The 27808-nt window shown below is 40.0% G+C and overlaps 1 protein-coding gene and 2 long non-coding RNA genes across 5 annotated transcripts in view; 1 reads left to right on the top strand and 2 right to left on the bottom strand.

Annotated features, from left to right (window-relative positions):
- Positions 1 to 7340: 7340 nt before the first annotated feature.
- LOC135295861 (cysteine-rich venom protein kaouthin-2-like) lies at positions 7341 to 18235 on the bottom strand. Its single transcript, XM_064411648.1, has 8 exons — positions 18133 to 18235; positions 14751 to 14812; positions 13304 to 13423; positions 12750 to 12837; positions 11473 to 11618; positions 10639 to 10733; positions 8952 to 9040; positions 7341 to 8270 (listed from the first exon to the last, which is right to left on the bottom strand). Exons 2-8 carry the CDS (start codon positions 14808 to 14810, stop codon positions 8260 to 8262), a joined length of 609 nt encoding a protein of 202 aa, XP_064267718.1. The 5' UTR covers positions 14811 to 14812; positions 18133 to 18235; the 3' UTR covers positions 7341 to 8259.
- LOC135295862 (uncharacterized) overlaps positions 18114 to 27808 on the top strand; it is a 16393-nt gene continuing 6698 nt past the window's right edge. For all 3 annotated transcript variants that reach the window (XR_010357927.1, XR_010357926.1, XR_010357925.1), the window contains exons 1-3: positions 18114 to 18265; positions 19850 to 19982; positions 24195 to 25492. This is a non-coding gene — a long non-coding RNA (uncharacterized LOC135295862). The remainder of the gene's footprint in view (positions 18266 to 19849; positions 19983 to 24194; positions 25493 to 27808) is intronic.
- LOC135295863 (uncharacterized) overlaps positions 21465 to 27808 on the bottom strand; it is a 21641-nt gene continuing 15297 nt past the window's right edge. The window contains exons 4-5 of the long non-coding RNA XR_010357928.1: positions 24088 to 24236; positions 21465 to 21566 (exon numbers count right to left, since the gene is read on the bottom strand). This is a non-coding gene — a long non-coding RNA (uncharacterized LOC135295863). The remainder of the gene's footprint in view (positions 21567 to 24087; positions 24237 to 27808) is intronic.

The following is a 27808-nucleotide window of genomic DNA, read 5'->3' as shown; positions in this document are numbered from 1 at the left end:
CCTTCCTTCTCACTTGTATTTTTCCTATGGACACCTTTGGCATGGTTTCTGTCTGCCACAGTGTTTTTCCCCTCCAGCTGATAATAGTTCTGCATTCCATGGCTGTATAAAGGTGACTTTGGCTGCCTGGTTATGTGGTGACTCCTCTCCCCTGTGCTCCAGCAAATTCATCAGGCACTGTCTTCTCTGGCCAAATCCATCATTCCTAATGTAATCAGAGATCAAGAGTATGGAACTCCTATGAATGTGTGGTGTAGCAGATGACCTCTGTGCCTTCAGGATTTGAATGTGGGGAAACTGTTTCATCTAATAGGACCAGTCATTTCAATCCTCTGCAGTGTTTTGTTACTACTTATCTTAAATACTTTTTAAACTTCTTTTGACCCACTGCAGAAAATGTCTCAGTGCTTAACTGACTGCATCTCCACTATTCACTTCCTGGCTTTTGATCCAGAACCCTTTTTCTCTGCAGACCCCTCACCTTCCAGCTCCACCCCAGCCAGGCCTGCTGTCATCCAAATCAACCTCGCTGCAGCTCCAGGTCTCTTGAGTCTGCAGATGGTGAGGAAAACCTGTCCCTGCCAGAGCATGATCCAGACTTCTAGAGTGGCATTTTACTCATCAGGTCTCTGCTTCAAAGCCATTCTCCTTATGCTGCCTTTAGAGGTAATAGAGGTACTTCTACACCTGTAGGTCTGTATTTCACCTTTTCTTCTTAGAGCAGATGCCCAAAACAGAATGGATGAGCAGATAAGGCAAATCATTGCCTTGGCATCACCAAGAATTTTTTTTAAAGCACTGTATGAGTCAAGTAAGTCACTGTTCTATATCTTTTTCCAGGTAAGGTTGAGGAAAACAATTGTTTGGGGGAGATGTAATAATATGCATGGTAAAATTTGTCTATGATAACTTTTTGGGTTTTAAGGCCATTGGTTTGGCTCTGGTCAGGAGAGATGAACTCTGCTTCTTGAACCATGTCTTCCAAGATGCTGAAGGGCCCTTGGAATTATTAACCTGTCAAACATACCAAGGCTTTTCTGAAAGGTAATGCTGTTTGGTCTAAGACAAAATGGTGTCAAGGATTAAGATTATAAAGGCAAAGAAACCTTTTCAGTACTCAGACCTGTGTTCTGACTCTGTGTAGCCTGTCACTACAGACAGACTTGAAAAAAAGAATGGATGGAAAGATTTAAGAGGAAAATCTATTTTAAAATGCCTGAAATTAAGAATTGATTCAGGTCATGCAGTGGAGAAAGGATTTACTTGTCCTGCTGTAGAATGCCATCAGTGATGTACCAACAGTGTGTAGGTATCCTCTGGAATACACAGGGAAGGTGTTAGACTGCAATGGACACATGATTCATCTTCTCATCAGAGTGTTCCCTTTGGAGCCTGTTTGATGGTATCTCCACAGGGTCTGCAGGAATGATTAAAATGGGCTGTGTTTCCTCTGTGAGAAGCAATGCAAAATCACATCTCTCCACTTCTTCAGCTCTTAACTACTCACAGCTCCCTCATGCACATGTGCAGACTTGTGTACACACAACTCCCATTCCTGCCTGGATCTCAGGGCTGTTTTTGAGTGTGCACTGCTGTGTCGATGTGTTTCCAGGTCATGAAGAGGGACAATAGTGCACACACCATATGTATTCCATATATGTAGAATATTCAGGCATGCTGCACACACCATGTATGTTCCATATATGTGGAATATTCACGCATGCTCCACAATTGCTGTTTTATCTTTGAAACACGCCTACTGCTTCCCCAGAAATGTGTGGAGACACTCATTCATTTTGATATTCCTGAGGTTTTCATGGGCAAACTCATTTGCTTTGTTGAACCCAGCAGCTGTGTGGTCCATCTTGGCTAAGCAGAGCCTTCAGTGCTCAACCTGTACAATCTTGTTTCATTCTTGTTAAGTGGTAATGGGTGGGCTAGCTAGTTATTATGGTTTAGCCTAAATGGCCTTGTTATTTGCTGCTATTTCCTTAAACTGAGCAGAAAGGTATCCTATGCATTGTGTATCACCTCCTGGCAGGATGAGCCTCTTGCTCCCACCCACTTCCTGCAAAGCAGGTCTGATGCTGCAGTTCATGAAGTGAACAAAGACAGCAGGGGCTCAGGGGAGATGCTTTATGCAGAGGATAAGATCAGGCTCAGACACCGAGCTGCTTGGGGCGATGCATTATTAAATGCTATCTACTGATACACTCCTTCTGCAGAAGCCGATTAATGACATCCCACTTTATTATTCCTTATCTTTCATCTCCACCTTGTTTCACAGATGTAGCCAGCAGTACACAGCACTAACCAGAGACCCGTGGCACTCATTAGATGGTGGCTGCTCCTCACAAGTGCCATCAGACATGCAATTCCCATCTCCGATTTTGCTAACGATGCTGGTTAATGCTTTGCTGCGTCGCTGTTCAGGCAACCTAGACAACATGGTCTTGTCAGTCTCAAACTAGCTTATCTTTTACTTATTGTTTCCTTTGACACCCTCCTCTGATAAAATGGGAGATAAACACATGACAGAGCCTGCAATGTATTCCTCTGGCACTAAAATCTTAGCAGTAGCTCTGTAGAGGGGCTTCATCTAACGAGTGCTTTTTTGACCTGTTTTCTCTTTTGTTCGAGCATTGCAGCTGCAGACCTTAAGGCACGTTTCAACCAGAAACACAATCTTGTTTAGCTGCTACCTGTACCTCAGGAAGTGTTGTGTCTTTGTGTGAATGTGGGTGTTTAATTCCAGCAGCTACATGGTACAGGGAAGCCAAGCACATCCAGTTGCCTAAGGTCCTGCTTTTAGTTTTGATGCTGTGATTAGAGGACAGCAGTTACTCCCTCTAAGAGGAAACTAACCAGAGGAATATTTTTCTGTTGGGTTAGTGTCCTGGTTTATGTCAGCAAGAGTTAATCAGGCACAAGGACACTTTTCTTGAAGACAGATAAAACTGCCTTGGTTACTTATCCCAACCAGATATGGATTTGGTGAGGGGGGAGAAAAGGGGTGGATTAGGGAAAGGTAGCATCTTCTTAGTGTTGGTGGCAATGGTGTGAGTCTTGTGTGACCAAAGACTCAAGGTCTGTCCCTCATTCCAAGGCTGCACCTGCTTCTGGGAGCTCTATGTTCACCACCAAACCATGGCCCTAAGCACCACATCTTCACATTTTTTGTGATTTCATAATTTCCCTGGGTAGTTTGTTCCAATGCTTGATCATTCTTTCAGTTAATAAATTTTTGCCAATATCTAATCTAAACCTACCCTGGCAAAACTTGACATTTCCTCTTGTCCTGAATAGTCCTGCATTATTTCTTTCTGTGGCTGGCTGTGTCAGTACCAGCCAGGCTGTGGATCATTTTCTGCCAGGTTAAGAAGTGAGATCAGTTCAGTAAGGAGGAAATTTGGTGGCACTGGGGATGGTCTTCCTCTTCCAACCTGTGTAACCCACCTCAGGTAACTTCACTTCTGTGGTGAGCATTAACAGCAAAACTTATGGGAAAATTGAGACCAATTTTTTGATACTAAATGATAATCCCAGCAAACTATGGGCAAATGCATTATTGGCAGAGTAATAAACAGGCAGTGCTTGACACTTTAAGCTGAGAAAGTAAGAAGTTTTTTATTAACATATTACAGCAATAGCTGGTTTGTGGACAGGCTGAGACTGAGATTAAAGGATCCCTACAGACAGCTCAGGGAGAAATACAGCTGCTTAAATCCAAATGTGTGGTCCTAACTGCCTCTGATAGCACTCTGCCATGCCTAGGGAATCTTTAACCCTTGTGTATACCCCAGCATGGAGGGAGGAGAAGGATTAAAACTTTGATTCTTATTAAATTGAAATAGGTCACTTCTTGCTCAGTCATTTGTTGCAATTAGCATCTAATTTGGAGATTCTTTCCTCTTGTGTAAATCACTGTGTGGGCAGCCTGGGTGCCAAACAGAGGATTTCAGGGTGCAAACCATCAGATTCTGGAGCATTTCTTAAATCAGCTGGGGCACAGATGTTCTCAGGCCCCTCTATGATCTCAAAATGCTTCTCCTGAGAAACCTGACAATTTCTTTTCCAGCTACAAAATGATAAAATTATAAGCTACAAACATATAAAACTATCTATAGATTATTTCTGTTTTTTTTTTTTTTTTAATTTTATCTTTCTTACATGTTCAGCAATCTGATACAGCAGAGCAGATGGACAGTGACATAGAGTCAGAAAATCCATCTGAAAATGGCCCAGTTAGAATTAGTACAATGTTAATTTCTTAACTGTATAACACTTGTCTAAAAAGCTTATCTGTGGCTAAATGTTGCAGAGAAAATCAATAAGGATTATCTCCATACAAGGAGAAAAGGCAGCACCTTTCTGCTCAGATGATTAATATTTCAAGTGCAACAGTCCCATTTTTTTAAGGTCATTATAAAGGACATCAAATCTAGAGGAAGAAGAAATTCAGTTCTGCTTGCCACAAAAATTTTCCAGCTGCTATTAAGAGACATTCTCTTTGTAATGGCAGGAAACAGGACACTGCCTTGGCTGAATTGTCCACATCAACATGTTCCTCTTAAACCACTGCACAAGTGAGATGATTCTTGCACTCAGAGCAGAACTTATTCCAAATTAATCCTTGGTCAGGAAGTTGCACAAGGTAGGTCCCCTCTAACTGAATTTGTCCTATCCTATCCTATCCTATCCTATCCTATCCTATCCTATCCTATCCTATCCTATCCTATCATCTTATGTACTTTTCCACGGTGAACCAGGAAGTCCATCATGTGGGACATAATTCAGGCCCTATCCCAGAGCAGCCAGCTCTCTGCAAGGAACTCCCTCAGGAATAGGTGAGAAGGGGGAATGGGAAATAATCCCTTTCCACAGGCCTTTTAATGGAATCTCCTTGTTTGCTCTGGATCCTTGCTAAAGGTAGGCAGAGTGTCGAGGGTATCTCCTTGAAAGGTGGAAGGAAGCAGGAACAGGATGTGCGGGAGGAAAGCTGCTCTGCTGTGGGGATCTCAGTGATGACAGGAGCTGTCAGGGGCAAGGCAAACTGCCTTGCAATATGTTAGCCATATTATAGTGACTTTTAAGTCTTTTACCAGCACTGATTGCAACATGGCACTTTGGTATCATAGTCAGTCACTAAATATTTCTCATGCTCTAGAAACATCGATAGCTGGGCCTCACATAAAGTAGTGGTCTTAGAGCACACAGCACAAGACTGTGTTTCCATACATTTCTGGAATATCTCTAGTGAGGGAGACTCTACCCCTCTCTGGTCTCTGTTCAGTGCTTGGTCACTGCACAGGAAAGAAGTTCTTCCTCCTGTCCAGGTGGAACTCACTGGGATCAGTCCCTGCCCGTTCCTCTGGTGCCATTGCTGGGCCCTGGAGCAGAGCCTGGGCCCTGCTCGGAGCCCTCCCTGCACACAGGGACACCCAGGGCTGAGGGCCCCTCTCAGCTGTGTCTCCTCTCCAGGCTGAACAGCCCCAGCTCCCTCAGCCTTTCCCTGTCAGGAATAGGCTCCAGTCCCTTCATCACCCTCCACCAAACCCACTCCAGGAGCTCCATGTCTGTCTTGTCCTGAGGAGCCCAGAACTGGACACAGCACTCCAGATGTGTTTCATCAGGTCTTCTTGTTCACAGGGCTCACTCCTGAGTTATGGACATCTTGTCATCCACCAGGACCCTGAGATGCCAGAGGTCTCTGTCTCCTCCCCAGCTCAGAAGCATCCATGGTTGTGTGTGTTCAGCTGCATGGATGTGGCTTGTTTTAGTACTTTCATCTGAACCACCAAGTTTGTTACTTAAACCATCACAACATCTCATCTGAGTGACTCACTGAAGAGAGTTTGTTTTGGCAAGATCAGTACATGAAGGTTCCATGCTGATACTCTACTGGTTACAAAATAACAGGTAAAAAATTTGTTCCATTGTCTTCCTGGAGATCTGAATTAGGCTTATGGACTTTTATGCCCTGGGTCAGATGTGTGATGATTAATTTTTACCTTATTACACTACTTTTTTCCTCCTATCAGTGACTGAGAAATGAATTCTTGTGGCTTGGCTTGCAGAAATCACTACAGCAAAGACATTGAGGGGCTGGAGTGTATCCAGAGGAGGGAACAGAGCTGGGGAAGGGTCTGGAGCACAGGTCTGACGAGGAGCAGCTGAGGGAGCTGGGGAGGCTCAGCCTGGAGAAAAGGAGGCTCAGGGGTGATTTTCTGGCTCTCCACAACTTCCTATAAAGAGGTTGTAGCCATGTGGAGGTCAGTCTTTGCTTCTAGATAACAAACAGGACAAGAGGAAATGGCTTCAAGCCATGCCAAGAGAGGTTTAGATTGGACATTGGCAACAAATTTCTTCACAGAAGGGGTTGTCAAGCATTGGAACAGGCTACTCAGGGAAGTGTTGGAGTCACCACCCCTGGAAGTGCTCAAGAAATATGCAGTTCTGATTCTTAGGGACATGGTTTAGTGATGGTTTAGTGACAGGTAAACATCTGGACTCGATGCTCTTAAGAGTTCTTTTCCAGCCTTAATGATGCTATGACTTCTTGACCCATTATTCATGGTAAAGGAGGTTTTGTGAGTGAGGGTAATAGCTCTGCCCACTTTCTTATTGATAACAACACTGGATTAATTATTGCAACATAATCATTCTTATTTGGACTTGTGCTAGTTATTTCAGAGTGTATTAAGTCATGTTCGAGCACTCACACCTCTGCCCTGGCATTTCTTAATTTACTTTTAGAGCTGTCTCCAGCTGAGAGGGCAGTGTGACATGGAGGGGAAAAGTGGTGGAGATGAATGAGGAAAAATCCCAACCCAAATAATAAGCACTTTGAGTTGTGAAATTCAACTTTTAACTTAATACTTGTCTTTCACACTAGAAGAAATGCCACTGGAATGAAAGAGTCAAATATGTGATGAAATTATTCTGTGCCAAGGGCTCTGGGACTTGCAATCTTAATTATGACAGCAGCTTCCTTACTAAAAGGGGATTGGAATGTGCAATCTCTTTAAGGTGAGACTGAAATAATATTTAACCCCATTGTTAACTGCACAGAAAAACACCTGTATCCCAAAGGTCACCAAGTGGGGATTGCAGGTTATTTATGAAAATTGTTATTTCTCTCTGAAGGGGAGTCTGATGGAGGTTTGCTTGCCTGACTTCTGCTTTTGCTTAGGAAATCTTCTCACATAACCTGATTCTGCTCATGCTGCTAAATATTTAGGCTCCCTTCAACACCTAATGCTAATAAAGTCACAACTTTGGTGAAGTTTAGAAAATTTTATTTCATGGTAATAAGAATGAAAATTATGATGAACTGGTCAGTGAAGAATGAGTAATTTAATGACTGATACAGCGAAAGAACATATTAAAAAAATTGAAACACATGTCTACTTGTTATGAAAAATAAATTTTCCAAATCCAGGGACCTTTGCCTTTTGACTATATGTTATTGTGAATTAAGCCCTTTTCTCAGACAGTCTTTTTCTTTACAAGACAAGTTTGGTTACCTGTATTTAAATGCAATCTTACACTATAAACAGGATTTTTAATTTAAATTAACTATATTTGGTGTGGCTTTTTGGGGGTATTTTTTGTGTTTTTTCACAACTGAGCATTTTACAGTAGAACATATGTCAGCAACAGATTCTAAACCAGAATAGATCTACAGGAAACTGCTCTGCTCTCCTAATTTCTTTTAAGAATTACATATTTCAAGCAATCCTGTTTATCTTCTGGTCCTGTTAACAGTACAATAGTTTAAAATTTCAATCAAGTTAAAAGTAGTTACATGACCAAGCACTATCCATCTATGCCAAGAACATAATAAACATATGGAACCACAGACCTTTAAAAAAATGTTTATTTGATAACATTTTGGGAAAAGAAAGATGAGAAAAGCTAATAATTAAATATATCTGGCAAACAAACAACAAATTTAAATTAAGATTTCTACCATGCTCTAGACCATTATATAAATAGAATATGTACATCATCCTACAGATCTTTCTGGTGTGAGTCACTGTACTGAAGCCAGTCCTTCTGCATATGTTGGAGAGGCAGGATGGAATCAGTGTTGGTGGAAGAATTCATTAAGGAGATGGATGTCCAGGAAGGTAAAAATTGAGCCTGTTCTTTTATCCCAGTTTTGCATTGACAGGAGCAGAGCAGTGGACTTCACGAAGCTCTGGGCACATCCTGGACACTGTGCCAGGAATGTGGGAAAAAAGCATCTTCAAACTTTCAAGGCTTGGCTGAAAATGATTTGAAACACAAAATTAATCATGAGTGGGAAGTGAAAACCCACATCATGTCCTTTCAGAATAATTTCTGAACAATATTTTCTCTGTAATGTTTTCTTCTCTGTTGCCATTTACTCCCCAGCAGCATCCAAACCACTAATATGACCACATGTAGAAAATAAATGGCTTTCTCAAGGAGAATTCTTACATATCCAAAAAAGTGTTTTAAAGCTTTCTTTATCCTACAGCCTGTGATGAGAATTTGGTTGATTCAATAACAGAAGATATGAATTAAATCTTGCATTGTGAGACTTAGCCCATATGTTTTTATTTCCTATCAGAATTCTAAAAAGTCAGGTTTGCCACTTGCTCTTATCAAGAGTGTTGCTACTTCCATTTGATCTGCCACCGTTGTTTAAAGGATGAAGAAGAGAAAAAAAAAAGTAAAGAAGTCCCCTCCTTCCCTAGGATTTCTTAGGTTCAAGGATGAGATTTATCTCTCCTGGGCATGGAAAAGTGTTATTTCACCTAGGTAAAGCAGACAGCATGGTGAAATGTGATTCTTTGTTAGTGCTTCTGGCCTAGTATTTCAGGAAATAATTTTAAAAATCAGTATGCATAAATTAATTGTTGTTTAGGGCTTTTTTAAGTGTCAACTTTACCCATGTCACAATTAAAATGCTTGGAACTTACTGCATAATCCATCCTCACAAGCATTGGGGCAATCCCCACAGGGCTCTCCTTCCTTGTAGGGTGTCTTCATTGATCTTATTAGGTTTCCCCTGAAACATCAATGTTACCAACATCAGCTATGAAGTCACTACACCACATCTGAGAGGAAAATTAAATTATAAAGATGTTTAGATTTACACTCAGTTACCTATGTTACTCAAGGTTACATTTATGCTTGGTCCTTGGTTATATGTAAATTTTTTCATGTGTGCTGGGTTTATTTGGAAATGCTTTGGCAATGGGCAGAGAGGGGGAGGAATTTTCAAGGGTGGCTTTTGTGGGAAGACACCAGAGGCTGTCTCTGCTCCAGACAGGGCCAGAGTTGGCCAGCTCCAAGCTGGACCCATGTGATGGTGATTGTGGCTCTGTGGTAACACATTCAGTGGAGGGTAAATTCTGCATGCAACAGCAACCAGAAGAAAGGAGTGAGAATACATGAGAGCAATCACTCTGCAGACACCCAGGCCAGTCCACAAGGAGAGGCAGGAGGTGCCCCAGGCACCTGAGCTGAGGTTCCCTGGTGCAGCCCATGGAGAGGCAGCTGTGCCCCTGCAGCCCATGGATGCCCATGGGGATGCAAAGATCCACCTGCAACCTGTGGAGGATGCCTGAAGGAGGCTGTGATCCCATGGGAAGCCATCACTGGATCAGGCTCCTGACTGGACTTGTGACCCTGTGGGGGACACACATTGCAGCAGTCCAGTCCTGAGGGAATGGAAGCATGGAAGGAATCCATGCTGGAGCAGTTTAGGAGGAACTGCAGCCTGTGGGAAGGACCCACACTGAAGTTCATGGAGGTCTCTCTCCAGTGAGAAGGACCCACAATGGAGAGGGGGAAGAGCAAGGGGAGGAAGGAGTGGCAGAAATGGCATGTGATGAACTGACCAGAGCCCCCAGTCCCATCCCATTGTGCTGCTGAGGGGGAGGAGGCAGAGAAAATCAGGAGTCCAGCTGAGCTTGGGAAGAAGGTCATGGCTGGTAGAAGGCACTTAAGGTTTGGTTTTACTTATTATTATCCTAGTCTGATTTGATTAGTCACAAATGAAGTTAATTTTCCCAAGATGAGTCTCTTTTTTCCATGACAGTATTTGGTAATGAAATCCCCTGACCTCATCCTCACTCATGAACTTTTTGCCATATTTTTTAATTACTCCATCCTGTTGAGAAGAGTCAGAGAGGCTGAGTGAGCTACTGAGGATCAGTCAAGTTCAACCCACAACAAGGTATTGTGAATGTAGAAATTAATTTTAGGCACTATTTGAAATCATCATTTTACCTTAACATTCCTGTTAAAGTATTTTGGTATTAAATATAGTCTTCACTATACTGTACTGTACATATTGGTATGCCTTTCTGAACTGACATTTCAAGTAGAATGTGCAAAATATTTATTTCTAATTAACTATTGTGAAAATTAAGATTTTTAGGCAAGTGACATTTAATCTGAAAATTGGTGTCCCTTTTATATATTTTATGCCTTTCCTTGTTCGACAACTCTTTTCATGAGTGTGTTTCTGTCCTTTCATATTCCTAATACAGTCTTCCAACCTGTTTCTCAGTTATTGGTGATGTGCCCTGATACAAATTTCACCAACTCCTGACTAATTTTGATAATGTAACAAGTACCAAAATCAGAATCAATACGTACGCGGGGCAGTACTGGCAGACATAAAAGTAACTGTACGTTGTGTTGCTGCAGAAGGAGAAACCACATCCAACCTTGTAAGAATTGTGCCAAACCATCTGTAGGTATAAGAATAAATATCATGGGAGTATGAAAAATATGCATTTAAAAGTCATTTAAATACAATATGCATCACAGAAATGTGCAATGATGTTAAGTCACTTTATTTACATTTTATGGTAAAAATATGAGCCCCACGTTACTGAAAATCTGCTTTCACCCCTATTCAACCAAAGAATATTGGGAATATAACAATAATAATTCAAGACACATGTTTATAAAACTTTTAATTTTGTCTTTATGCCTGCATTCAATTGAGACTGTTAATGTAGGAATGATGATGTAAAATTCTGTATCCTGTGTTTTATGCAGGTACTGGAGAAGTTTAGGATAAGCCATTTTCCAGCTCCTCTGAGTCAAAAGAACTCTGTTGACTGCAACAAACCTATTTATATTTCCTTGCTGACACCTTAATAACCCTGTTATTCCAGCATCTAGGCAATTCTCAGGTGCTAAACATATAAGTTGTTGCTTCCTGAAGTCTTGAAATACCAGTATTTTTACTCTTTACTCCTGCATACACTTAGACCATTATTTTCATTTTAATTTTGTGACTTTACCTATTATTTTCTTTCTAATTCTGTTCCTTTGAAAGTTTTCATCTTGTTTTGTCAGAATAACTCTCATGTCTCCATTGTATTTGATTCCTTTAAAGATGAGAGGGTAAAACTTGCTTAGCTAACATTTATTTGTTCAGCCCGAAATATATATATATATTTTTTTTTTTAATGCATCTACCTGAGTGTAGTGGCCAAACATAGCACCTTTTGGTTTTGCCCCAGTTCCATATTCAAAATTTTTCTCCTCATTGTACCAGGCCTGAAGAACATCTGACCATGAGAACAGGGCAGAGGACATGAAGAGATTTTCACCACATAGTACATCTGAAAAGAGAATGGTGCTGAGAAATGCATAGATAATATACACATGAGAAAAAAAAAAAAAAAAAACAAAACCAAAAACCCAACAAAAACCAACAAAACAAACAAGCAAAAGGCAGGATGATTCCCATAGAAATTCTCATTCTAAATGGGGCAGCAGGATGTTGGGGTTTTTTTCCAGTTGAGTGACATGACCCTTGGTAAAGACTAAGGTGTCACTTGGCCAGTTTGCAGCATGGCCTGTTTGGCTGGTGGTTGGTTGTTGCAGACATTCTGCATGACTGCAGGAACACCTGCACAGGTGCATTACAGATTCATGGCTGTAATTTTGCTATTTGGAAGTTGCCAACACAATCATTACCCAGGTCACAGCCCAGTAATCTTGGGAATATCCCAATAACCCAAATTTTGCTCCTGGCACACAAGAAAATGCCTATACTGCTCTTATCTACTGCTTTTATTCAGGTCTAACCCCACTGCATTGGTCCTCAAATGGGATTCACCCTGGCAAAAAACAGAGGATTTGGATTTTAGGAAAATATATTGACAAGACTGTCCACATCTTAGATATGGTGTGGGTAGAAGTCATCAACAACACACTGGAATGTTAACATGGTACAGCTCTAAATTCAATATCCAGTGACTGACTGAAGTGTTAATCTGAACCTCAAAGACAGTTTTAGGTTGCAATTTGCCCGGGGATTTAAAAATTCTAAGTCTGGTCTGAGAAACTATGCTTAGCACCAGCAGCTAGTTTTACACCTTTGCCTTTTGCCCCTTTCTTCCCAGACATTTCAAACCAGCACATGTTAGTTGGTTTCTGCACTTAGCTGGCGCTAGATCTCTAGATTTGCTTTTTTTTCTGATGGATATTTTAGGAGAATATTCTTTATCAGTATGATTTAATTTTTTCATCTGCTGTAGAAATGGGATATACCTATGTAAAACTGGGATGGGAATGGGAACTTTTCTCACTCGCTGGTAGATTTCTACCTAGAAATTTCCCTTTGTTACACAAAAAACCAGTCAATATGGAATTAAAATTTCATCTCATTTTCCCCCAACAAGCAAAACCCCAAAGTGGCCACATCAATAATGTGTGATATTGTTCAGTTCCACTCACGCTGTACCTACTAGTTCTCCTCAGATTAGGAGGACTGTGCCTTAAAGTACATTGATTGGCCCAATTTTGGGCATTCTCTGCAGCTGCAGGACACCATTCCTTAAGAAAAGAAGAAAATGTCTGTCACATACTCGTGAATAACCCCTCACAAAGGAGCAGCATACAAAAATTACATTTAAATAAGAAAAATGTCAAACGCAAAACTCTTTTCATCCCATTTTTTGAGGGGAGAGGGAGGTAGGAGCAAAGTTACTGTGCACCAAGGGAAGAAAAGCCTGATGAAGAATGCATCAGAAAGAAATTAATTATGCTATGGATATTTCTTCTCCTTTTAATTTTACTTCACAAGAAACATTACTGTTGATACACCACCAAATTTTCAATTTTTTTTCCCCTTCCACCTGCCCAGCCTTATATTTCTCTTGGTGTTGGCTGTGCTCAATCCTTAGGAAAGGTCTGAAGAAGGAATTTGTGGCTAAGTAAAATAATGTGACCCTGCATACAGTCCTGTATCTCTCACAGAGTCCACCACTCATTAAAAATAGATTTACAGCACACAACTTACCATCTTCATCATGTTGCTGGCAGTTGGTTTTACTCCTCTCCTGAGGGCATTATGTCTGTCAACAATCAACTTTTGCTGCTCTGCTCTGCTGCTTGACAGAGCACTGAGAGCTGCAGATTCCTAAAATGAAAAAAAAAATGAAAAGAAGAAGAAAAAAAAAAAGCTGTATTTCTGTTTGATTTGAATGTTATTAAATCCTGCATCCTGTGTAGGAAATATTAAAATAGCAAAATTTTATTATCAACCAAGGAGATAATCTCAGTGAGGGAGGAAGGACTTTGGTCCTCTTTGTCTCCTAAGTGTGTCCAGGGATGCTGCCATGTGGAGCAACATTTCACTGGTTCCACAGTGTAGAGCTCAGCAGTAATAACCCAGATTCCTGGATTGTATCTCCCAATCCTCTGTGGAGGACTGAGATATCCTGGAATGCCTCTGTGCCTGTAGACTCGTACATTTAGGCAACAGAACCAGAGTTATTTGCCAATATTACAATTTCCTAATGAGGTTTTGTGGAAAGAGGATCTAAAAATCATCAGAATGTATGAATTGTGTTTATGATGTGTTTCTCTTCTGTCTAGTTTTAAACTTTCCTATCAATGTTTTTCTATTGAAGAAATCTGTTGTTTAATCTCAGGCCTCTTGTAGTACTTCATCTGGACATCCCACTGAACAGAAAATATTTATACCTTTCCTGCCATAGATTTTCTTCCAATTCTGTCACAACTGATAAAATTTCTCATGCTTTTCACATGTTCTCTCATTAAAAAATAGCCATGTGAGGAACTCAGCCTCCTCTTTACATCCATTCCCAACTAGTCTAGACTGCAGCATTGAGAGGAGAAATTGAAGAATTAGGGGGAAATGCAGTCAAGCCATAGGTCACATGATGCAGAAGTAGCAAACTACAGATTTCAGCCTAAATTTGGGTTGGGAGGAACCACTCTGTGTGTGAATTCAGGGTGTTAATTTAGCTGTTTGAGGGAAATCAGGGATATGGGCTGAGTGGATGGGACTGTGAGGAAAGAGAGAGGCAATAGGACCGGAGATTAAGAAAGGAAGTGAGGTAAGTAAATTATATGTAAACCTATGTGGAATTAATGGGAAAAGTGCTAAATCTTTAGGAGGTCCAGATTATTGCATTTGTGTATGGAAACTTCTGGAAAATACAGTTATCTCTGACCCAACTTACAAGTAATGCTGAATCTTTAGATGTTTTTTTGTGCAAATGTGGAACCAGACAACTGCTTTGAAATGAAGCAGACTTCAAGGATAAACACTTTCCAGATCCTATATCTATTACTTCAAGAATAAATGCATTCCAGATCCTAAATATCTCATCAGACTCTTTCTGCATATGTTTGGTGTGCATGGGAAAAGCCATATTCAGTTGGTATACAAGTGCCTCAGGGCCCACCCAAATTTTACAAACAAGAGATAGGTATTTTACCTGTCCAGTGGATGGAGGCAGCACAGCTGTGAGACACAGGAACACCACTGGCAGAATCATCTCTGAAAAGGTGAGAATGAGGAATTAATTTTCTTTTTACAGAGCTTTCATTTCTCTGAATACAAAATACATCTTTCTCCTGTGCGTTTGCTGGCATTTTTTCAACTCCCTTCCTTCCTTCCTTCCTTCCTTCCTTCCTTCCTTCCTTCCTTCCTTCCTTCCTTCCTTCCTTCCTTCCTTCCTTCCTTCCTTCCTTCCTTCCTTCCTTCCTTCCTTCCTTCCTTCCTTCCTTCCTTCCTTCCTTCCTTCCTTCCTTCCTTCCTTCCTTCCTTCCTTCCTTCCTTCCTTCCTTCCTTCCTTCCTTCCTTCCTTCCTTCCTTCCTTCCTTCCTTCCTTCCTTCCTTCCTTCCTTCCTTCCTTCCTTCCTTCCTTCCTTCCTTCCTTCCTTCCTTCCTTCCTTCCTTCCTTCCTTCCTTCCTTCCTTCCTTCCTTCCTTCCTTCCTTCCTTCCTTCCTTCCTTCCTTCCTTCCTTCCTTCCTTCCTTCCTTCCTTCCTTCCTTCCTTCCTTCCTTCCTTCCTTCCTATTCATTTTTAGAACTAAAATAATAAAATTAATTCTCTGTCTTCATTTTAATTTCCAAATTTCTATGAATCAGCTGCTTTTTAATCTTATACTTCCTGCTGTAGCCCTGATGGAATATCTCCACAGCTATTCACAGGTATTTTTGCTGCCCTTCCAGCAGGAAGCCTATTGCTCATTTTCAAACTGCAGAATGGGATGGGATGCTGCTCTTAGCCTGTTCCTGTGTCTAAGTGAATCTGGAAACTCCCCTGCTCCCCTTTGCCTGCTCTGACTGGAGTGCTTTGGTTGAAAGGGGAATTAGACACTGAGTCCATCTAATCTCTACAGTTGGGTGTGGGAGTCAAAATCCAAAACCTGCTCAAAGCTTGGTGACCAGCACTATGAAATCTTGCACGTGAGCTGGGGCAGAACTGGGAAAGACATGTTTCAGAAATATTTTTTTTTTCAATTTGTTTTAAGACAAGTCTTGATTATATTTCAAGTAATAAGAAATGCCAACAGAAATTAGAGCCCTCTCTAACATTGTGATTCTTGGTATTTCCTATGCAGGGTCAGGAGTAGGACTTTGATGATCCTTGTGGGTCCCATCCAACTCAGGTTATCCTACAAATATCTGATTCTAATTGAAGAAGCATCCACCAGACCCTGAACTTGCCTGGGAGGCTCAAATACCACTCCAGTGACCAAGGAGGTCACTACAAAGTTCAGGTATCTGCATTCAGTCACACGAGTTACATTTAGCTTGTTTCTGCTCACCTACCTCTGGCAGGCAAGCAGGTGACTGCAGTGGAATTTACTTGTTCTGGCAATTTTCCCAGCCTCCCACTCCGAGGGAGTTTATGGGCATGTTACCACAGAGGTACATTATTAGCTTACCTTGTTTGGTTTTGAGAGGTTGCTGATTTTAGTTTTAAATTATTCTTGGGGAGAGGCCAGTTGGGTTTGCTGCTCCTTTCATATTCAGCAAAGCCCTTTGCCTCGAGGCAACCAGTTTATATAAAACACAGGGTGCTCTGGAGAACACTGGTACTTGTGGAGAACAAGTGGTTAAGAAAAACTATTCTTTTCCAGGTGTTACAGGAAGGCCCCAGTTCTTCACCAGCCTCTCACCTTGCTCTGGGGGTGACCCACAGGGCCCAGCCTTAGGCAGGGATGCTGCTCCAGCTCTGCTAAACAACGAAGCCCATGGACTGTGACTATGGGCAGCTGGAGCTCAGAGGCCAAAAAACTGGAAAGACTGGTCACATCTGTCCAATTAAACTCTCACAGCCTTCAAAACAGGGTGGCTTATTCCAAGCTCTTGTATTTGAGGGAAGATCTAGTTGATCCAGGGGAAAACATATGGATAATTAACAGAATAAGTCATTGATATCCTGTTCTTAGTATTGCTTTATGTCCCTTACTTTAAATTTAAACATCACCTCTGTCTCTTTGAAGTGCTTTAGAATCACAGAATGTTTTTCTTATTAACTTCTCTAACTCGTGTTTCTCAGAGCTGCTACAAAACTTTGCCCTTTGTCTGACTTAGGTGTTTAGCAACAAAAGGTTATACTCCCAATATCATAGAAAATATGCTTTTCACTTATTTACCAACTAGAAACTAAATAGAATTTGGGCTATTTTTAGCTGTACTCAAGTTACAAGCAAAAATATGTCTTTTGAGTGCAAAATATGATGAGATCCAAGTATAAAGCAGCCCTTTTTGTGCATAAAGCATATATTAAAGGAAAAAAACTCTTCACTGAAATGATGAAGCTTTCTAGTTTGCAAACCAAGCTGGAGAAGCTGACTTAGAGACATGGGCAAAGTATTCATTCACGGTAATATTTTCTATGAATTAACTTATAATTAAATATAATTGGTAATTTAATACATGATACAAGTTTCAAAATGCCATTGGAATGATTTTTAAGACCCAGTGGGTTTCCCACTCCAAGATATTAACATACTTTTGGCAATCCCACTGATTTCAACCAAATGCTTACAGTTTATGAGATGTAAATTTAATTGCTCTGCATTAATTTCTAGGCACCGGTCCTAAAATCAGTCTCTCTCCCCCTCCCTGCTCCCCCTCAATCAAACATAAATCAGGACATGTGCCAAGTCTTACTGACTTTCCTGCAAATCCATCTGTATACCGGGATCTGCCACTGAAAGATGGTGCTTTAGCATCCCTAGTTTGTATGAGTTTGGCAAACTCATAAGAATATGTTTTTCCCATCTCTCCTTCTAAAATAAAAAATAAAAAAGGTGTATCCTGAATTATTAATTTAATTGGATAACCATTACAAAAAAAAAATCCTAATTATTTTTTATTATCCTTGAAAAAGACCTGAAATAGAATAAAGTTTCTGTCATTGCACTTGTACAGGATTACTGCACAAAGGTTACTTAGCAGCCACTTTGCAGAAGAGGAGTCAATTAAGCAAGGTGGTAATTTTCCCACTCTGAAAATAGGTGGTGAGAGAAACATGAACCAATAGAACTTACTAAGCTGAATGTATTCAATGTGTTTGACTGTCTCTCTGTCCCTTTCTCTATGTACAAATAATTTACTAAGATGCTGCTTTCTTGATACAGGTGGATTTTCTGGTATTTTTGATTGTTCATCTATTTTCTCTACCTTTTTGTTTTAGCTTGTGTTACACTATTCCCTATTTAATCCTTATTTTTCACTGAATAAAATCCTCTTCTGTGACTGTCCTAAATTTTTCAAGAAGTCTTCTGATGATAGGTCGTATTTAAATGCATGAAAAAAAATCACAATAATTTAAGCCAATGAATCAAGGTGAATCCTACCTTTTGTGTCCACCAAGATCAGAAGTTTCTTCTGTCCTTCATCAGGTAGTTGTGGAATTGGCTGGAATTCTTTACTGGAGGATGATTTATAGCTCTCCTCTTTCCTGATAGGACAGGTGATTCAACGTCACAGGTATTACAAAATTCACTTAGTGACCAGATAGAACAGCATATTTTTCAAGCTTAAATTCATCCACAAAAGAGGTTGTTTGCTTGTCTTCCATTTTAATTTCCTCTTACTTCTTGTACTGGAATAGATGGAATACTCCGAAATGATTTTTGGATGTATTACATCTTAAACTTGAAATTTGCAGTCAGTGGGGAGGCCAGGTACAACACTCTCTGCTAATGATTGACACATCCAGTTGTAGTAACATTTGATCTTTATCTCCAGCAGTGCAAGTAAACTCAACTAGCTACTGAGTTGTTTATTATTATTATTATTATTATTATTATTATTATTATTATTATTATTATTTAACATTGCCTCCAGACTGACATTGCTGTTACCAAGATGGAATCTTGCCCATTGATTTTTCCATGGGAGTTTAAAAATCCTTGGGCCAAGATCCTGTTCATGCTGTGGCTTCTTTGTATTGGTCCTATAGTGTAAAAGCCAAAAATGAAGACAATTCTGTAATGTATATTTTTAATCAGTATTGGATAAAGATTGCAAGATTACCATGTGCACTAACATTAAAACACGTATTTGTTCTTGCATTTCTGGGTACATGGGGTGAGATGGAATGGATGGGAGCACTGCCAGATCAGAAGGGCTTTTGTGTGTGCACTGACTGCTTCTGTCCATGTTCAGTCTCCAGTAATTGCTGACCAGAGCAGCTGTCATTGTCTGCTTTTATATCAAATGTTGCTGTTTTTCTGTTTAAATTCAGATCTCCCCTCCTCCTGGTTACTCAGCTCCTTCCTGAGAGCTCATGTTGTGCCTTCAGAACAGGCCCTTGCTTTTCCACACCTGGGAAAGCAGCACCTTGGCTCTGCCAGATGAAATGACTGTGGGGTGGTTGATGGTTTGTAATTATGTAGAGAGAAACACACTGTCAGCAAGTTTGGGGCTGACACCAAACTGCAGGGAGCAGTCCACATGCTGGATAAAAAGGCTATCATTCAGATGAATCTCAGAAAGCTGGAGCTGTGATTTCACAGAAAATATCTGACAGCAAACAATTGAGAGACACCAATTGTCAAGGGAACAGCTCTACAAAAATACATTATGGGTTGGACTTGATCATAGAGTGGTTTGGGTTGAAAGAGACATTAGAGATCATTTACTTCCAAGCCTCCCACCATGGGCAGGGATGATCTGAGAGGTCTTTCTCAACATAAATGGTTCTATGAGAAGTTGCACAAGAGTCATCACAAACGATGAACTGCACTTGATTGGCCACTGCATGGTGCATGAACTGAAAATAGTGATTAAGCCCAATTTTGAGCAATTCTGAAATGGTGTTGGGACTGCTGTGCCCAGTTTTAGAGTCCCCAGTACAAGAAAGGCTTTAGCAGGGTAATCCCAGCAAAGGAAAGGGATAAGGCAGAGATTGACTCTTTTACAACACAGACTTGAGGTTGAACATGGGGTTGGACCAGATGAGTTTCAGAGATCCTGTGCAACCAAAACTGTTCTAAGGTTGTGCGATTTTTATGTTGCTTACACTGGAGAGGAACAAAGTGAGACTTGTCTTCTTTTATTTGTTGACAGATACAACAGTTCAACACATTACAGTGGGAACCTCTAATTGCTGTATGAGAAAACAAGCATTATTAGCATAATCATTATAACCATTACTAATGAAAAGCTCTACGCATGAGATCAGTGAGCAATGGATCATAAGGTAAAGAATATATCCTGTTATGTTTGTCAGTCATCTCTCTGCCTGACATACACTGAGACCCTGTGAATCAGCTCCCCACTCAAGTGTAAGAGCTGCCTATAAACCCGAGAAAACGATTCAGAACAACAACCTATCCCCAACAACATTTCTGTGAATATTCTGTCATGACACCTCATAAGTTGTTCCCATAGTTTATTTTCATAGAATCACAGAACATCTCAGGTTGGAAGGGACCTCTAAAGATCATTCCACCAGCTTGTTGAGGTTCCTATGAAGAGCAGCTCAACCACCTGCTATAGGAGCCCCTCCTTTCAGGTTTGCATCACCTGCAAATTGGCTGATTATTAAACCTCTCTTCTCCAGCAAATCCCATTAAGTCTCAGCCATTTATAGTGACTCTTTATGCCTGGCATTGCTAATAAGAATACAATTCCTTGTCTTTAAATTTTCATGCCAGCTCCATCTCATTAATCATAAGCTACTGTTTCCATTTTTCAGATATGTAGAGCCCCTCTTTGTCTCCTGGCATTCATCTTTCACCCACTTTATATATTTTGACCATGACTCCTTCAACACCTCATGATGCATTTAACTGTTAATCTTCAACATCTTTAGTTTTTTTATGGCAAAGTGATCAATAAACACTTGCAGTTTCTTCTGTATTTTCTTTGTTTTGATGCCTACAAAATATTTCAATGCAGTAAACTAGATCTAGTCTGTGGGTATTGTCTTATATACAGATCAAACCTATTTTTTTCAAATTTTTACCATTTACTATTCCTATTTATTTGTACCCAGCCATCCAATATGTAGGAGAAAAAGCATCTGCTCCTTCTTATTTCTACAGCATCTTCTAGAGTTCCCAGACCAGGTTCCCAGAGCCTATCACAGCAAGAACAAAAAGCACTAATGAACTATATAAAGAATTTAGATTCGTCTATCTTTAGATTTCCAAATAATACATATCTAACACAATATAGGTGTCCAGATTTTCTCAATATTCAATAGACAGAGACACTTTTCTGTTTTTCTGTCTTAGACTCCCATCTTAGTAAATTAACTTCTGAAAGTATTGTTCTGTTTTTGTTGGCCACACAGGGATCCTGACTTAGACTAAATGTCACAAAAGCCTCTGAAACTCCACTCTGCTCAGTTATTTTTGTATGTGGGAGGCACTTTCCAGATATCTAGATGCTCCTGGTATTTTCTGCTTCATGTTTGAAGGGAGAGAATTAGAGGTGGAAGAAATTAGCTTTTTTCCAGTGGAGAAAAAAATAATTGTTATAATACGTTAGGATTAAGCTAAACTAAATTCATCAATCTAAAAATTATTTTTAAGTCCTTAAAGTGGTGGGTAACATCCAGGTTCATCTTAGAGACTAACCTTGGGTGACATCCCTGTTCACTGAATAAAGCAGAGACCTGAATTAAAGATGTCAAAACATCTGAGATATTTCACCTTCACGAAACATTTGAGATATTTTACCTGTGTCCTTTCTGTTCCTCAGTCCTAAATAGGTGGAGTTTTCTCATTTTCTGTCCACCACAAACTGAAAACCCAGATGCTCAGCCAGAGTTCCATTCCTGTTACACAAATGGAATGGTCAATACATTTATTGCTCTTAAAGACTTTCTTGGCAGTTTTCCCACTGGAATTTGAGATGTAATCAACCACATTCTTTTCTCATATTCCATATGATAAGAATTTTCTCAATTATTAGAGCATATCATTTTTTTATTAGCTTGAACAAAAGTGTGGTTTTTTCCTATGTATCATCTGCATTTATCTCAGGGAAGTAATTCAGTGCAGCCTCAGATTACATGGCTTGATAAATATTTTAAGTCCATTACATAAATTCCAAACTATATTAATAATCCTTAAAGAAACTTAATGCCTTGGCTTTTATTTCTACCTCAGTTTTGTGTTTCCCATGGCTTTAAGTCTTCAAGAAAACTGATGGACTCACTGTGACATAAGCACAACCTTTGTAAAACAGCAGCCAGGAGGCTCCACTCTCTATCTAGTGTATCTAGTGTATCTCTAGGAATAGACAGATTGCAAAGTCAATCACTGAGCTTTGGTACTTCCATCCTAAAAATTACACTGGTTCTTTCAAGAGTCAATGGCTCTTTCATCCCTGACTTCCACTGAGGGCACAGACCCCAGGTTCTTCTATTGCTCTTCCCAGAGCCAGTAACTCTAAGCCAGCAGGACTCTGAAGAAGATTAATTTTTTAATATTTTCAGATTTCTGCCATAGCAAATGCATTTAGCAACAGTGCATTTATTTAGAACGATCCTGTTTCAAAGATTGACTTGACCAGGCAATCACAAGAGAAATGCAGATAAAACTGTAATTAAATTTGCATAATTTATCTGAAAGAAGCGTCTCTGTGTTTAGGGTGAGATGTTGTTTGCCACTATCTTAGCAGTATAGCAAGGCTGTGTAACATACTTATACCATACCACACTTTTCTATAATGCCTCCTTTAGATCTTTGGTACAGTTAATTCCCAGCATGCCTGCTGTTACCAATTCTAGTTTTAAAATGTCAAGAAGAAAATGTTAGATGTCATGGAAGGCAAGGTTTATGATAAGCATTTTGTGCCTGGAAAAAAAAAATAGAATGGAAGCATTCTGTGGATTTTTATAAATGTCTGATATACATTTCATACCCTTTTTTGAGCATGGATCATTGAAGTGCATCCATGGAAAAGTTCCAAAATTCAGTTTCATCATTGATTGCTGCACTGGACTAGTGGAGTCCTTGTTTCTCGTCCTTCCAGTGTGATTTTTTAGGTCTTTAGCCTGATCAAATCCTGGGGTAGTCTAAAACAAGAGTCCTTACAGGAGCAGCAGTGTCTTGTGTTTAAGAGTAGTGATGTACCTTATAAAGAAAATAGGATTAGATTTTTAAAATTTACTCTGTTAATATATCTAAGTGGCAGAAAATTTTGTTGCCAAGCTGTATTTCTGTTTTTCTTTATCCCTGTGTGTGTTTATTTAACTCTCCTTGACTTGGAGAAGAAAATGCACTGAACAGGGGGAATTTTGTTCGTAGTGAAAATCCGTTTTCCCCAGTACTTGTAGTTCTCCAGGCTACTCAAGTCCTCTTCTTTAGGTCCTCCTTAATGGCAGTGCAGAATTACACGTTGTAGCCTGTCACAGGAAGGGAAACCCATAAAATCTTTTTGATCTGCCTCCCACAAAAAGGCCTTGTCTTAACACCATGCACAGGAAATGTTCAAGAACAAGTTTGCAACTGTTGGGGAGCTTACCGATGATTTCTATGAATAATGCACTTCCAGTTTTATTGAGAAACCCCAAAGTATTTGGGACTAATTCATTTTTCTTCTAAGTTTGAAATCATATCCTGCTATCAAGTACCTGGACATAATCCCAAATGGCTTTGAACTAATATTGTCACACTGAATCCTATGCATATAAAGATAATAAAAGATAAACCTTCTTGGTCAGGTGTTCTATGTTAATAGACACACAAAGTGCAATAAACATTATCAACCTACGGATCTAAAGAACTTCTGTGTCAAAATTAAGTTGTGATTACAGTGTAAGGAAGAAGTAGAGATAATTCTACCAAATTGTGCATTTTGATTTTTTTAAGAAGAATTTGCAATCTATACTTTATATCTGTGGCCATATTAGGATATGGCCACAGATATAAAGTATAGCTTTATATCTGTGGTATTTGATAGCTTATATAGTTGTTGAATCCACCTAAAATCAAATTTTACCAGGAAAGATGACAAGACATTCTGAAGAAAAGAATATTGCAAAGACCATCAAGACCACTTTGTAAAGGTCATTTATGCACCTGAAATGGATTTAATTTAAATAACCATAGGCATCTACACTTGAGGAAGACTCTTTTCACAGACTTTGAAAATTAACAGGCATTTTTGGGACATGTTTCTTTTGATCCCAAAGTTAGTGTCTAAACAAAATCTTATGTTGTCCTAGACACACCTGCAATGATAATATTATGATTATTGAATGGTTGTATTAAAGCCTCATATATTTTTCATTCTTTATATTTTAATTATTTGCATTTAACCTACTAATGAAAAGAATACAAAAAGTTCACCTTCTTGGATTAAACATGTAGCAGAAGCTGAGGAAATTTTGGTGAAGGAAGGGAATAGCTTATGAACATCCCTGGAGAATTCGTCTTTTCTGTTCTTCTCTTCACAGAGAAATTCTGCAGCTCCTCTCTGGTTTGTGTGTTTTCTCATGCTGGGGAAAGACAACACACTTTTTAAGACAGACTGAGAAAAGGTAGAATTCAGTCAGCTTCAGAGCAAGGGGAAGAGAATACTAAACGTTAAATTGTGGAAGAAAAAGCAAACTCTATAATTACATGAAGGTTGAATATGTGGAGGTGAACTGGGCCTTCTTGGAGCTCATCACAAACAAAAATAAGAAGGAACAGAGATGTAGCAAAGTGAGAAAGTTCAGTACTGTCAGGAGGAAAGTGATTATGATCTCTCTGTCAAGAACCCCCAAGTAAAAATTTCAGTGATAAAGATATTTCTGGACGTATTTGATAAGAATCAATGGATGTGCCCACTCAAGTAATCTCAGAAAAGAGGAAGTAATGTCAATTACAGGATGAGAGGAAGGAAATAAGAGGAAAAGAGTTGGTTGTCACATGCAAGAAGGTTGTGGCTCATTCACAGATGGAACTCAACTTGTGCACACAAACCCAGGATTTCCTTTCACCTTTTCTTGAAAAAAATGTCATTATGGGGAACTGCATGATGTAGATCTGTATGCTGAACATGCATCAGAAGGGTCTGATCCTCTCTGGATAGGTCCTCAGCATTAAGTGTAGAGAGCTCTGAATAAGCTTGGATTATTTGCAAGAATCATAGAATCACAGAATTGATGTGATATAAGTTGGAAAAGACTTCTCAAATCAACAACTAGCACTGCCAAGGCTACCACAGAACCACATCTGCCACATCTGCGCATCTGTTAAACTCCTCTGGACCTGGTGACCCCACAGATTCTCTAGACAGCCTGTGCCAATGCTTGACCACCCTTCCTATGAAGAAGTTTTTCTAATATCCAGTCCTAACCTCTCCTGGCACAATTTGAAGCCATGTGCTGTTGTCCTGTTGCTGGTTACTTGGGAGAAGAAACCGACCCCCTCATGGCTGGAAAAGAAGGAACAAATGTCTCCATTCATGGAGCCATGTGCTCCCAGTGCCTGGGAATGAGGGTATCTTGGATTGCACACCAGACTGCACTGCTCTGTGCCATCACTGGCTGACACTCCTCTGTGCTATTTGGGTGACAACTTGCAAGGTGGGGGTCTCCAAATGCTCAGGGAAGTTGGAAGTGCAGGCGCAAGAGAGGATTTTGTTGCTGAAACATGGACGTCTGTTGCCAATTTTGCTGTAGCATATTTGAGACATATGCACGGTACTAACAGGTATTACACAGCACTTATGGGAGACTCCCCTTCTGGAGTGTCAGATGGAGGCAAGGTAGGACATTCTGCGGTACTTAAAATAACCCTAAATGTCTACATGGAGGTAAATGAATCACATTCCCATTATTTCGTGTGTGGTAAGTCAAATTGCCTGGCCTCAGCTATGCTTCCAGCTCTGGGGATTTACCAGGCATTGTCTGCCAATTGCTTCCTTTTTCTGTTTGAGTATATTCAGGAGCTAGTTGTTCTGGTATTTTTGCCTGCCTTCCTCTTTTTTTGGGGTACATGATACTAAACAAGAAAGTTTGGGCAGCTGAGTTTAGCCCACTGTCTGATTCAGTCACTTTCCTTCAAACTTGATTTCATTTGTCTCCACTTCAGTGCCTGGCACTGTCTTGAGATGCTGTAAAATACTCTGCCTCAACATTAGCTGCTGGTACAGAAAGTTTGAGCTTCCCATTGATGTTTTGCAATATCTGACAGCCCTGGGTGGCTGTCTCAGACTTGACAGGGCATCTCAGAGAGCCAAGAATAACCCTCAGGGAGAGGAATGGACACTCAGCTGTCTAAATGGTAGCCATTTAGTTCACTTTAGGGCTCAGTGAAGATGAAATTCAGAACACTTATATCAAATTTATATTTGACATGGTTTTTTTCTCAATCTTAAAAAAGGATGAGCCACCCACTGCTGTTGCCTATATCTCTGCAGTGGCAGGGAGTGAGCCGAAGTCAGGATTCAAATTCACACACCTAATTGTAAATGTCTACACTTGAGCAGCATGTCCTGACTCCTGTAATCTCTGGAAGCAACATTCAGTTTTCTACAGGCATCCAGAGACATTAGGAATACCTTTGAATATTAGACATACTCATGTGGGCCATGGTTTTTGTTTAGATTTACAAATTACACTGAAAGAGTCCTGCAGGGGACCAAAAACATCACTCTCAGAGTGAAAAAGAAATCAAGAAGTTTGTGCCATCTGTGTAATCCAGACCAGATGCTTTATTTGGTGAGATTTTTAACAAAGAAAGCTTTTCAGGATCTGATCTCAGACTAGATCCACGTGGTATGTTTCCTTTGGTTTTCCTGAATATTGCATTGTGTTTACAGGGTGCTGTAGGAGAAGACAACATTCTTTTGTTATTGTACAGGGCCCAGAGAGGATATTTCACTTGGAGCACAAACTAAAAAGTGATCTTGAATGACCTTGCTTGATTGGGGAAGTTGGAGCAGGTGACCCATTGTGCCCCTTTCCAACCTGACCCATTGTGTCTGTGATTCTGTGAAAACCATAAAATATGCTTTCTTTGTTTGCAAGATCTCAGACTTATATAGAAGCACTCTCTCCCTTGGGTTTTTTTGGGGGGGTTTGGTGTGTTCTGTTGTTTTTTCCATGCTTGGACATGAGCAGTAGCCAGTGATGGCTGTTTCTCTCTCTATGTGTGTGCGTGTGTGTTTGTGAGCCCAATGCCATATTTGAAGTCTTTCACCTCATGCTTGTCTGACAGCTGACCAAGTACTGAAAGTGTCTGTCACAGACAGATTTTCAGTGCAGTTCACAGCTCACATAACAGAGGGAGAGGGGAGGGGAAAGACAGTTCACAAAATGTATGAGGAAACGTGTCAGGAAGATGCAGGATCTCTGTGCAGACAGAGTGTCTTTTGTCTCTCGGGCAGAATGACTCCCTGGCTCAAAGCCCACCGTGAAGCAAATAACAGAGCACATTCACTGTGCCCTAATGTTGCTACATAACTGTGTATTTGGGACTTAAATTATAGACAAAGGTGAGCTCTTTCACTATTAATTTTTTTTGTAGTCTTGCTTGCTGTTGTCTCACCATTCAATAGGTTCTTTGTATTCACCAGACCTGCACATGCAGCCCAAAATTTCCTTACTCAAAATAAGTTACAGTTGCACTGAAAAATGTTTCTTCATATTAATTTTCACTCCATTTAGAAAAGAACAAGGGTTTATTACTGATCAGAGTTATGCAAAACAGATGGTATTTTTCTTTTTTGTATCAAAGGATAGCATAACCATATTTAGGTATGAATGGTGAGATAATTTTTCAACAGAGTTTTCTTATTTTAAAGCCTGGCGTCTGGTCTAAGATAATCATATAGATGTCCTGTAGTGATTAGACTGAAAAAGACACCATTAGAGCAGGATTTAACCCACTTGGACAACTAAAGACCAGACCTACTGCTTTTGGAAATGCTTGCATTGCTACATTGATGGCAGAGCTCTTGGACACAAATGTCTGTCTTAAAAATCACTGAAGTAAAAGACCATAATTTCTTCTGAACTCTCAAAATTTTGACTTTTGAATGAAATTTTTTCCTTCTACTTAGGTTTGGAGAGGTTTTGTT

Source organism: Passer domesticus, chromosome 3 (genome assembly GCF_036417665.1).
Source record: "Passer domesticus isolate bPasDom1 chromosome 3, bPasDom1.hap1, whole genome shotgun sequence".
Taxonomy (NCBI): domain Eukaryota; kingdom Metazoa; phylum Chordata; class Aves; order Passeriformes; family Passeridae; genus Passer; species Passer domesticus.
Note: the sequence above shows the minus strand (reverse complement) of the source record. Positions and strands in the feature narration are given on the sequence as shown.

Coding starts and splice junctions, on each gene's coding strand:
- LOC135295861 (XM_064411648.1), bottom strand. CDS start 14,810: ATGATTCTGCCAGTGGTGTTCCTGTGTCTCACAGCTGTGCTGCCTCCA. Junction 11,619..12,749: donor TCCTAATCTGAGGAGAACTA/GTAGGTACAGCG, acceptor TTCTCTTTTCAG/ATGTACTATGTGGTGAAAAT. Junction 10,734..11,472: donor TGTTTGGCCACTACACTCAG/GTAGATGCATTA, acceptor TTATACCTACAG/ATGGTTTGGCACAATTCTTA.